A 12,924-nucleotide genomic window follows, 5' to 3' on the forward strand; every position below is an offset into this window, starting at 1 on the left:
TCTCTTTCAAGAAGAAACGAAAAAGAGCTCCCTGAATTTGATGGTGGCGAAGCGAGATTGTAGTTTGGCAAACTGTTCTAAGTTGATACTTTATTCATCCAAAAAACTCAATTATGAAGATGTGACATAATCTAATTACAACGGATCTGGATAGGACCATTCATATTCGTTGTACTATATTGTATTATGTCATCATTTAGATTGTTTTTTTAAGATGGAGGGAGTAAGTCAGGAGAAGAGGCAGTAAATGTTTAGCAGTGGAAGAAGACAACTCCACATGGATACATGCTGACCAGAAGTTAAAAGATTAATTAATTGACACATTCACTGGATTTTTGAAGAGAACACTAGCATTGGCACAAGACCATCAAAATTTCAATTTTCAGGTACAATGCTAATAAGATTTTGCACAACAGACGATGTCCTTGAGGACGGCAGTACAACAAGAATATGGTCATGCTGTTGCAAAAAAGAACAGAAAAACTCCCCTGTTATTCACCTTTAGGGAGGGAGTCAGGACGGTAAATCTACTTACGACATGCACGCCAATGTGCTGGTGACAATTTACATGTCTCCAGGAATTAACACCTGCTGGAAAAGCCTACAGCTCCAAATCTACTCTGCAACAGGGCTTCAGGGATCAGTCATGCTTGCACATCTACATTTGGTCCCAGTCAATAGAACTGTTGTTTTCAAAATTATAACTTGGTTGCTGTAGACGGTTGCGACCCAATCGGCTCATCATGGCAAGTCCTGAAAAAAAATAGATATACATATTTGATCAAAAGGTCAGATTGATAGGGTTAGATTTGAATACTAAAGAGATCATGACAATGGCATGTGGAGGACATGCTTTTGTCAAGTGTTAGTATGTTTGTTGGTCCAAGAAAATCTTATCCCTATCGTTATATTTCAGCAGTTCTCTTCATGTTAACATATGGACTTTTGCATCGACCAAGCACCAATCCGGTACTCACTGTTAACTATTGGTTTCATCAGAATCTCTGACGGATCAATATTAGCCAGTTTACACTGGGACTAGTGTAATAAACTTATATTGCACACAATACATGCTACTCTGAAGCATCGCACAAGAGAAAGGTGTTAAAATGAAGTGATCAACGTACCTTCCATGACTTTGTATAGCGATGACCACCACCTATCAGATGGAACCTCATACTGAGCGAGTGTATCATCAATTTCGGTGTTGTGCTTCCCTTCGAGGACATTCTGTAGAGTGATTACTGCATCCTTTGTTTTCCTGAGGATGTTGTTTCCCTCAGCAGCCTCCAGTGCAAGAAGGTCACTGTGTGAAGAGGCAAGGCTAGCGGCAAGCGCAAACTGCGCAGCAACAGCCCATCGGTTAGATGCTACCCACTTCCTCTGGATATCTTGCATCTTGCTTTCTTCCTTTCGCAACCTCTCCTCACCATCCCCAAATACAAGAGTCTGTCAATAATTCAGTCAAAAAAAAGTTGAATCAGAACACATATCAATAATTTCGCTGAAAGCCAACTGTGAAAACTTGAGCGATGGAGTGTAACATGGATTGAACAGCATCACTCATTATTATTTATCAAACGCTGTTTTATGCTGTAGTACACAAATTTCAAGAACATCGAGATGATAGAAAAACACCTTCAGGTACTCTGCATTGCTAGGTCCTGTACTCTGAACCATCTTGGAGAAAGCACTGTGCTCATTGCTCAAAAGATTCTCAGGAGAGTCGAACTCCAAAACCTGAAAAGTAGTAGTTTCATAACTGAGGTGCCAAAAATTAAGCAATCAAGAAAAATAATAGGCTGAGCACGAAAAGAGTGCAACCTGAACGTGTTTAGCTCTCTATTTGTCAGAGTGAACAGAATTATTTCAAGCCATCTATCTCACTAGGTTAATAAATACCAAGAGTCTTTTCAGGGTGAATTCAATGCTCTTACAAGTCATCTATAATACTAATAAAATATGAAAACAGAACACTGGAAACATGACAGTTGAAATAACACTTTATAATATAGAGATTGTAAAGGATAGTATGATACTAATTACAGACAAGCTCACTATGACCACGTTTTAGTTCAGTTGGAAAATTGTGGAAACTAAGCTCCAGGAGCTAAGGAAAGCAACATTCAAATCAAGAGTCCAAAACAGACAAGCAACAATCCTTCATTGGTTACTTTGGAAATTACACCTATCAAGCATGTTGATATTATCAGGAATTTATTGTTGTACTATTCAAATGAGAGGCAAAGCACCAGAACAAAAGAAGAAACATCTCTTCAAAAGCATACCTTCCCAGCACTTAGAATAAGCAACCTGTCACAGTCAATAACAGTGTTCAGGCGGTGAGCAATTATAAGCATTGTACAACTCTTGAATTCTTCCCTGATTGTCTTCTGTATAAGAGCATCTGTTCGAACATCAACAGCTGCTGTTGCCTCATCAAGAACAAGTATCTTTGCCCTCCGCAGCAATGCACGAGCTAAACTCAGTAGCTGCCGCTGTCCAACGCTAAAATTTTCACCAGCCTCAGAGACCTGAGTGTGTTAACAAGATGAAGTTCCACAGAAATTTTCCAAAGTGTTTGTTTAAAAAAAACAAGGTAACTACTATAAAGAAAGTTTATTCAATATTGTGTATTAACTACAAGGAGAAAGCAGCAGTAGCATAATTCTATAACAATCCTGTTTTATTCCGAAAGCAAACTCTTGGAATATATTGAATACCAAAAGGTAAACTGCTAAACTATAGACTGACAAAAAAAAACTGACAAGTCTATACAGGCATACATCATCTTAAAAAAAGTGAAATAATGGTCTGAACTAAATAAAGGATAAACAAACTACGTACCTCAGCATCTAGTCCCAGAGCATTCCTCCTTATGACATCTTTTAGATGAGCCCTTTCAAGCGCTTCCCAGAGATCCGCATCATTGTGCTCATTAAAAGGATCCAGATTAAATCGAACAGAACCTGGACAATAGTACCAAAAAAAACATTTATGATGTAAGAAAAGCAAACGAGAAGATATATCATGTATTTTCACAAACAAACCTGAAAATAGGACAGGTGCCTGTGGTATTATTCCTAGTACTTTTCGTAGGTCCCAAATTCCAAATTTAGAAGTGTCACAATCATCAACCAATATTCTCCCTCGTTCCAGTTCCACAATACGGAACAGAGCATTCAGCATGCTAGATTTACCAGCTCCTGTTCTGCCAACTATTCCTACCTTTTCGCTGCCATTAATGATGAAAGATATGCCATGAAGAACAGGAGGAAGTTCTGGTCGGTACCGAAGCACGACGTCTTCAAACTTGACAACACCAGATGATGGCCAACCAGGAGGTGGCCTGCTATCCTCAATGACAGGAGGAGCCTCAGAAGGCAACTCAATGTATGTTCCTACCCGCTCAACAGCATTTAAACTGTTTTCAGCCAGACTAGCAAGACGAAGAACAGCCGTGAGCAAATTGGTGATATTGAGGGTGTAAGTAAGAAGAAGACCCATTGTGGAGGCAAAAGCCTTTTGATTTTCTGCTCGTTGGTTTTGCATGACAGCAAATGTTGCTGTGAACCATATCATGATGCCACCCAATGTTTCCAGACGGATGGCTAGCCATCTGTTTGAACTCATGTTCACAAGAGTGAATCTGATGTTGTTGTCCATTGATTTCCCATTGATGTTTGCCATTCTATCATAGGCTTTGTAGGCACGGATTGTAGACAGACCATTCAATGCCTCTGAAAATTGAGCATACACAGGAGACCTTGTAATGGAATCCAGGCGCTTTACCTCACGAGACGTAGTCTGGGAAAAGACAGGTATGAGATGTCAAGATTCAAGAAGTTAGGACTAACAATACAATCTTTAATATATATTTTTTAAAAAAGTCAGCTGTCACAAAAGTACCTGGTAATAGAGGTAAGCTGCATAAAATAAAATCAGAAGTGGCATGATAGCCCACAGAGACATAGTGCTAACAATGCCAATGAGAACAAATGTTGAGAGCAACTGAGATATTTGTGCCATAAACATATTCACAAAGATGGCTACATTCCTGTCAATGTCACCCAAATCCTTTGAAAATCTGTTGATGATTCGTCCAAGTGGATTGGTGTGAAAAAATACCATGGGAGCTCTTAATATAGACCGGAGCATGGCATCATGCAACCTCTTGGCTGCTCGAAGACTTGATGTGATCAGCCAATAAGAATTCGTTAGAGTGACTAGAACCTATAAACAACACAATGTCATATTTTGCAGCCAGCATGTGATCAACTGGATAAATTCAAATTCTAATCAAGAAAAGAAGATGAAAATCATGGTACAAGTACCTGCCCAAAAGAAAGAAGGCCGTAGATTAAATTGTAGTAACCAGGGCCATGGATTTTCGTAGAACCTTGATCTGTCCAAACGCTCAACCATGTGCTACTTGAAATGCGAAGAACTTCAGTGAGTGCATAGCAAAAAAAGAGAACAGATACCACCCAGATCCCTCCCAATGCATTTTTGTAGCTGCAAAGGTAAAGGTATTAAGTAAGCAGATATTCCAGGTCATCATGATCTATAAATATGTTTAATATTATGCCTCCCTCCCTCTCCTGTTTCCTTTCTTCTATCTGTATTATACATGAAATATACTACCATACAATGAGACAACAATCTTTTACCGTGAAAGGACCTTTGCACTTATAACTCCAGTTTCCCTTTCTTCTTGTTTAATCAGAACAGATTTCCCCTGTTTTGTTTTATTAGAAGTGTCCTGACTCTTCTGCATATCACCATCAGCTATTACACTGCCCCCATTTTCAGGGTGTTTTATGTCATCCTGTCTTTTGCTTTCGTCCTGTTTCTCTTCCATCTGTTCTTCCATCTTTCCAGCATTTTCCATGAGCTTCTTAAAGAGTTCCCCAGAGTTGCTAAGTTCATCAAAGGTACCTTCTTCTTTAATTACACCATCATGGACTACCAGTATTTTATCCACATATGGTAGAAAATGCAGCTGATTGGTAACAAGAACCCTAGTTTTGTGCTGTAGCTCTTCTTTAATACATTTGTCAAATACCTGCATAAGCATGTGATAATAGGGCATCAGTAATTAAGATTATTTAGTTGAACTGAAATATTTTCATACAGAAGAAAATCTTTGTTTGGATCACATAACAATTTGTCAGGATCTAAAATCTGTTTAACAAAATCTAGTTTTGGTAAGAGGGATCCAAACAGCCTCCAAGGTACATCACTTGTAGCAGGCTACCAAAGCACAGCATATAGGATGATTTGGCATATAATTATTCACAACATTAGTTCGGTCACAACAAACAGATTTAAGTATCTACCGTGACAAATGGTGTACCATATCTTATCGACGCAATTACTCTATAACAACCAGAAAGTGTGCCTATCTGCAGTAAACGGGCATAAGAAAAAAATGCATAGCAATGTGATGTTCATAACAGAAACATGGCTGACACATGCCAAACCAATGGCATAGAACCTCATGTTTTCATGTCCCAGGGAAGTAAAACAGACACAAGGGAATCTCAGTAAAAAGGAATTTCGACAAAAAAGATGCTGATATCCACAAAACATTGACACCATTACCAACTGCCACTGGCAGATTTGATAATGCGGGGGAGACTGTAAAATTGAAAGCATGAACCGCAGTGGTAGCAAGATGAATGCACCTGTCGACCAACATGGGCATCTAATGCACTCAGTGGATCATCAAATATGTAGACATCTGAATCAGAATAAACAGCTCTTGCCATTGAGACTCTCTGTTTTTGTCCCCCACTAATGTTAACTCCTCTTTCTCCAATCTCTGTTAGGTCACCACCCTGACAACAAGCATAAGAAGATATATTTTCTTGTCAATTTGCAGGTACAAGAATATAAAGCGCAAAACCAAGATAGAAAAAGGTATTGGCAACATAATTTCAACATGACAAATGAAAAAAAAAACACACTCCCCAGCAAGTTATCTATCAAATGAAAGCTCGAGTGTCAAAAATTTCCAGAACGATCTCTGAAGACTGAAATAGTTAGAACTTACTGGGAGTAAGTCAAGGTCATGCCGTAATGAAGTGACATCTATTGCTTTCTCGTAGCGTGGAGGTTGGAAGGGAGACCCAAACAATATATTGTCCCGGACCTGCAGAGATGATAACATTATATCTGTAGAAGCCATAAAAGGTTCAATATAACAATCAACATAAATGGAGATATTGTGTCTCACAGTTGCATTGAAGATCCATGAAACTTGAGGAACATAAGCCACTGTTCCACGAAGGACCACCGATGTATTCGATCCTGACACTGGTGGTATTTCACCAAGCATTGCAGAAATAAGAGAAGTCTTCCCCTCCCCAGTGCTTCCTACTATTGCAACCAAACTGCCCATAGGTACATCCAGATTGACGTTTGATAATGTTGGTCTCTCAGCCTGCCAAAATTTGAAAAATTAGTTTTTGGAGCAACATCATAAGATTAGAGGAAACATGCAGTGTTAACAACTGTATAAAATTATGTGACAAAAATGGAAACCAATAAGAGCTGGTCAGAATAGTATTGTGAAGCTTACTACCAAATCATCAATTCATTATGAACTACGGAGACATCTGTAATAGACATCTTTCTATGGATCGACCTCACTACCTCAGTAACTAGATGCTCTCTTTTGCACTGACCTTGCCATTCATGAAGCATGCTAGTCTATCAATACTCTAATTCAGTATTTATTTGCCCAAACTTTTGTTTCTTTTCAGTACTCCAGACAACAGAACAATAATATATGTGTTATATTATAATATCAATGAATGATGAGAGTTGAATGTGTGATAGTCAACATAGATATATTTAGATACCAGGCAAATATCTGAAACATGAAATTACCTGCGATTCCCATGAAAAATATCCATTCTTAATAGAAATTGCTGGAAGCTCAGGATCAAGAGGTGGATTGGGCAGAAGTAATCTCTCTTCAGCCAAGAGGAGATCTTCCAGACGTTTCAATGACACTTTACAATTAACCACCTGTCAAATTTAAAAGGAAAAAAAATAGTAAGGTGACTATGAGTACTAACAAAAGAGTCGTTGAACAAGAAAAGCAGAGAACTATCTCAAGCCAGCATTGGACTGTGACCAAAATTGTAAAAACCATTGTACTAATTTTCTCTGCCAAAGACAGATGAAAATTAACTGGTACAAGAATGATTATCAATCCAAACATATAAGTTCAGAAAATGATATACTTCTTAACTTGTACAGAAAGTGGGAAACTTAACAAGACATAATTTACAGCTTTTTGCACACCTGAGTTATCAGATTTGGCAGCATAAAAAGTGGAAATCTTAAGACAGCAAACAGTGAAAGTGATGTGAACGCCTTTGCTGGTGTCAAGTCACCTCCCAGCAGAGAGTATACACCAAATGAAACCACAGTGACAATAACGGGGATACTGTTTAGGATGAAGCTATTCAGCTGCAGCAGACAAGGAAAAATACAAAAGATAATAGTGAGCCGACAATAAGGGATGCAACAACTCATTCTCATATCTATTTTAAGTTTGAGTAACTAAGTAAATTATTGTAAACAAACTTTATAGGACCAGGAAGCACCAGTACAATCGATACTATAGCATGCAACTCCAAAACTTATTGTGTAATAAGGAGAGTTCATGGATGCACGATTAAAAAAGAGATCATATATAGCAGAATGAAATTGACACAAGTGAAAGATAACTTAAATACAAAATGGACATACCGCAGCAAGCAATTGAGCGCTGCGGAACCATGAAATTTCATCATCACGGATGTCCTGCACTTTTGACTGGAAACTTTGCTCCCAAGCATAACATCTAACCAAGAAAATGTTTGGAACAGTTTATACCAAAATTTTAGTACTACTTCTAGTAAAAACACAAGTAAATGTAAAGCATACTTGACCGTATCCATTGCAGCTAATATTTCATTCATTAGACTGATTCTCCTGTCAGTCCTTTGCAACCCTTCCTTGGTAAGTTTTTGCATTTTGCTTATGATAACAGTCTGGTAAATTAAATAAAGAAAATGTTAACAGTCAGATCTATGTTGAAAGTAGCAAAAGTTTGCTTAAAAGTAAAATCGTTATTTGAAATGCATATATCATTCATAAAAATAGCATAATCTGAAAATCAGCAACTGTTAAGTGCCCTGGCAATTTGCATTATAAGCTTCAAAAGAGAAAGCATGAGCAATATGGATTAGCCAAATATTAGGGATTTAAGCATTGACTTGATCAACTCCAATTTATGGACAACATCAAAGAATTTCTTACGGGGTATGGCAGAAAACTAAGCAGACGTACAAACAGTACTACAATACAACCTCAGGATAGATAACAGGAAGTAGAATCAACAACTAAATGATGGCATGAAAGACTCTAATGTGAACTCTAGGCTCCATATAAGAATCGATATATCAGTACAATCTTTCTGCACATTCCCTAAAAAGAATCAAAATATAAAAAACACAAAGTAGATATTGGTAATGTAGGGACCAGATAGAAAGTTAAAAATGCAACATAAGACCTTCCATAATTGAATGTCTAAAGAGAAATCTACCTGAATTGGGAACAAAAGAACCAACATGGCTGCACCGACCAATGCAGCAGGGCCTAGTTGTGCGTATAGAAGGACCATGGCAATAACAATGCGGAAAGGAGCAGACCATAGACTGTGAAGTTGCTGGCACACTTGCTGCAAAAGTAAAAAAAGTACAAACCAAATGTACAACATAAGATATAAATAACCATAGCTCCATATTGTAGCACATATTGTATTTCTTGCTCCATTGCTCTTTCCTAACAAAACATTTCCACGGTTTTCCATTTACTTATCAATTCAGACATCAACAAGGTATCTAACATATCATTTGGTTTTTTATCTAATTTTATGTTGCCAAACAATATTTAAAATCAATAATGTTGAAGAACTGGGTAACACTGATTAAACCTATGAAATAAAATCACACCTGAAGAGATTCTGCGTCAGTTGAAATCAAATTGGTTATCCTCCCAGAGGCAAACTTCTTTCGACTATCATTAGTTAGTCGCAAAGACTTACGGAAAACAGCTGCGATCTGCGAAACAACAGAATCATGGCATAAGCGTGTAACTCAACATATAACAGCAGCTGAGATGGCTATGGTAGTGTTACTTGCAGGAAAGTCAATTATTACCAGATAATATTATATCATGGTGAACATAAGAAAAATAAAGGTCTAAACTTAATATAACAATTACACATGTCCTTGATGCATAAATCAGGAAGTTCAATGCTCAAGATAGCCATGGGAGTAGAGAAAAAAAAAAGAGTGGTCCAGAAAAATAGTGGAACAAGTGGTTTGCTGGTTGCCTGTTGACATCATATTAAACCATGCTAAACAAGCAACACCTACCAATGTTGACCTCAACCTGAAACCCGTTCGCATGACATTCTGAAAGTACTGTGCTTCAGAAAGAACACCCAGTGACTGCAGAATGGTAAACAAAAGGTAAGTGATCAAAAGTCTGTCCAGTTTTGGCTCACATGCAGCATAATTGTTGCTTGGAAGTTCAAATACACTGAATCAACAAGACATATAAGTGTGAAACATGCAATAGAAGAAAATAATCCATACCACTCCAGCGAAGATTGAGAAAGCATAGATGTAACCGCTCCAAGATGGATCACCTTTTTGCATAGACTGCCAAAAGAACATTGACCTTTAGTGGTACAAAGCACCTAACACTAGCATCTCAACAACATAAGAGAAAAGTTGGATCTATTCTTTCATATATAAATATTAAAATCTGCACAATTACCCAGTATGTTTTGAATTACTTCACAAGTTTGTTGATGGTAAAAACAATAGTAGAATAAGGCTTGTAAAGGTAATGCAATGCAATTTTATTGCCATTGGTTCATGAAACTAGAAGCATACCTCCAACAAGAGGTTCAATATGAGTGGGCCAACAAACTGAGAAGCATCATTGCCAATCTACAAAATTTTGGAGGAAAAAGGATGAGTTGCCAGGAATAACACAAAATGCTTGCCATCAAACAAAAATGCAAACGAAATTGAAGGATAACTTTACAAAAGTCGAGATACATTTACCTACCTTAAAAAATCCTCCTAGCCAAAACCTGAAAATGAATGAAACCAATCACTACGTGAACACAAACAATGTAGCAAGAAGGGACCACCCTAAAGGTTTACTGGAAAATATAGCTATCATCTGTACAAATATACCTTCCACCAAGGCTGCTATGCAGAGCCCGTAACAGCCAAGGCTTTGGTTTTTGAAGCTCATTGTTCCAGCATTTTTGGAACCTGAGGAAAGATTATAAGGTTAAGATCTGCATATACAAGTGTTTCTCATTTCAGTAAAAATGGTTGCAGAACATACCGGTTGTACAATGTTTCAGTCTCATCCCAACTGTCTAATTTCCAAATATCCTTATCGGTGATGGGCCTTTTAAATCCTTGTTGCATTAGAGGAGTCATCCATGAAAAGAATATCCCTAGCAAGGTAAGACAACCAAAAAGCCTCAGTGTGCTTCTAGAAATTTAGAGAAATTATGAGGACAAACAAAACATTATGGATGTATGCAATAGTGTGGCACAACCGCACAACTTATTATATTTACTCACTGGAAAATATATTAGCATGCCTCTCAGGGCAAATCTGCTCCCCACCAGGCAGAGGTTCGTAATCAGTATTATCAACAAGTGCCTCATGCCTGACTGGAGTATAACCCGGATAGGAATCCAAGCTAGGCAGATAAACCACCATGAGAATTCCAAACAAGAGCTGCAGAGATGATAAGTTCAGTATACGACAAATATCACTACAGTACGATTATTAAGATAACAAGAATGCAAACCTTGAATATTATCTCACTGCAGTACAAGTAAAATATTGAACTGCATAACCAAAATACAGAAGTCAGTCTTCATTGAAAAATTTAGAGTATAAAGTTCTCTATCAATCAACATTCAATAAATTTCATGAATAAAGCATGTCTCATGTGTACTATACCTCGAACTATAATACTGCCTTACTGAAAGCACAAGATTGAACATAGCAGCTTCCCCAACCAAGATGTAAATGACCACAAACCGGATGTACCATCTAAACTCATAGATGTAAATTCTTGTCTCAAGTGCAATCATTACAAGCATACAACACCAAGCAGCAATCTCAATGATAGATGAGGTAACCTGTAGAGGCAGAATTACGTGATTGAAAAGGTCAAGGGATGCAAGAATTCGGTAGAAGTAAAATTCTGAACAAGTGTGCTTAACTCTACGTGCTGATACACTTATACTTGGGACATGTTCTCACCTCAAATGGAGCAAGGCTAGTCTCCCCATCCAAGTTCATTATGGAGGTGCCAGTAGCGATCCGATACAGTGATTCAGCTATGCACAACACCACAAGCAGGCCGAGCATATAGTTGTAGTATGGCGACCGCAATTTGTAGCGCTGCACCGTGTAGTCCCTCGTCGTCCTCCATATCCGATAGAAGCAAACACCGAAGAGTGCAAAGTATGAGATGCACACCACCAAGGTTTCAGTGCCACATGGTGTGTATGCACCAAAAGCATTCTCTACATCTGACCACACCCCGCCATTGACCGGCTGGCAGTACCATTCCAGTGGATCAAAACCCATGTCAAACCGTCCCCTTAGCAACCCTCACTCAGTTTTGATCTTCCCCTGGATTCATTGAGCAAACCGATGATAAATTGGCAATCCAATCAATAAGCACTGTATTTGCAACATCAATTTAACATCAAAACTTCTATACTTGGAACAATGATCAACTAGGAACAGAAAACCATAGCAATCGACTACTCTAGCGCCTACAGTTTGATGCACATATTAGAAATAGTACGAATCGCCCTCACTCCACCCATAAACCTCAGTACATACTCATGGATCAGAACAAGACGCGGAAGACTTCATGATTTCAGAAAACAAGATTAAACACAAGAGGACGACTACAGAACCTTCACAAAAACCTTTTTACCTCCTGAATCTATGAATATTGAAAAGGCAGGCACGAATCATGGAACATGTCTTCTGCAAAGGAGTTCAAGAAAGGCTATTATCTATTCAACAAGGATTTTATCTTCCCAAGAGAATCAGCACCCCGCATGGTCCAAACTCCAAACCCCAACTATTCTTCCCAAAGTTTGAAGCTTTTTAACAATGAAAGGCCTGAAAAAAGGGCACCTTTCTGCGCTTTTTTGGGTAAAATTTTTCGCCGAGTTATCCTCTACGCGAGAGTTGAAACCAACCACAGCCACCCAAGCCAAACAAGAGCTACAGGACAAGAACATCCAAATCACAACCAACCTCGTCCCCAGAGATCGCAGCCAAAAAAACAAAAAAAACCCAACACTTCATCACCAGGAGAAGATGAAAACACGCATCTTCCCAGGATCGGAGAAAAACCCAAGAACGGCACGGGAGCTGGAGCTCACCTCGCCTTGTTGGGATCAATCGGAGAGGAGGTGGTAGCGGAGACGAGGCGTGGGCATCTCCTCACGCGACTCGCGGTCGCGGGCACATCTCAGTCTCTCACCTCGTGGGAGGGGAGAACGAGAGAGATCAGATCATTATTTATGGGTTTTGGATTTGGAGGGCTCTTGTGTCACCGCAGGTCGTGATGGAGAGTGAACAGAAAAAAAAAGAAGATATTTTTCCTCTTTTTTATACGAGATTTGGATTCTTTCCTCGATCTTTTCCTGGCGGCTTTCTTGAGAGAGGAATCGAGGATGGTTCATTCGTCAGGGATGATGCCTCCGCTGCCCAAGTGCCCAGTGGCGTCACTCCGTACTAAAATATAATATTCCCTTCGATTTTCTATTATACTATAACACCGTTAATTTTTTA

The 12,924-nt window shown here is 38.6% G+C and overlaps 1 protein-coding gene across 2 annotated transcripts; it reads right to left on the reverse strand.

Annotated features, from left to right (window-relative positions):
• Positions 1-328: 328 nt before the first annotated feature.
• LOC4337027 (ABC transporter C family member 2) lies at positions 329-12,710 on the reverse strand. 2 transcript variants are annotated; one of them, XM_015779967.3, is made up of 29 exons: positions 12,513-12,710; positions 11,368-11,742; positions 11,062-11,243; positions 10,907-10,946; positions 10,674-10,833; positions 10,429-10,543; positions 10,272-10,352; positions 10,141-10,165; positions 9,963-10,019; positions 9,660-9,725; positions 9,438-9,512; positions 9,012-9,119; positions 8,603-8,737; positions 7,942-8,048; positions 7,765-7,858; positions 7,315-7,482; positions 6,895-7,035; positions 6,239-6,445; positions 6,056-6,154; positions 5,688-5,840; positions 4,671-5,065; positions 4,335-4,515; positions 3,910-4,233; positions 3,051-3,807; positions 2,848-2,969; positions 2,289-2,534; positions 1,639-1,740; positions 1,128-1,449; positions 329-753 (listed from the first exon to the last, which is right to left on the reverse strand). In XM_015779967.3, the coding sequence occupies exons 2-29, from the start codon at positions 11,695-11,697 to the stop codon at positions 659-661; spliced, it is 4,887 nt and encodes a 1,628-aa protein (XP_015635453.1). In that variant the 5' UTR covers positions 11,698-11,742; positions 12,513-12,710; the 3' UTR covers positions 329-658. The 2 variants fall into 2 exon arrangements, with proteins under 2 accessions (XP_015635453.1, XP_015635452.1); XM_015779966.3 differs by lacking the exon at positions 12,513-12,710 and adding an exon at positions 12,056-12,269.
• Positions 12,711-12,924: the final 214 nt, after the last annotated feature.

Source organism: Oryza sativa, chromosome 4 (assembly GCF_034140825.1).
Source record: "Oryza sativa Japonica Group chromosome 4, ASM3414082v1".
Taxonomy (NCBI): domain Eukaryota; kingdom Viridiplantae; phylum Streptophyta; class Magnoliopsida; order Poales; family Poaceae; genus Oryza; species Oryza sativa.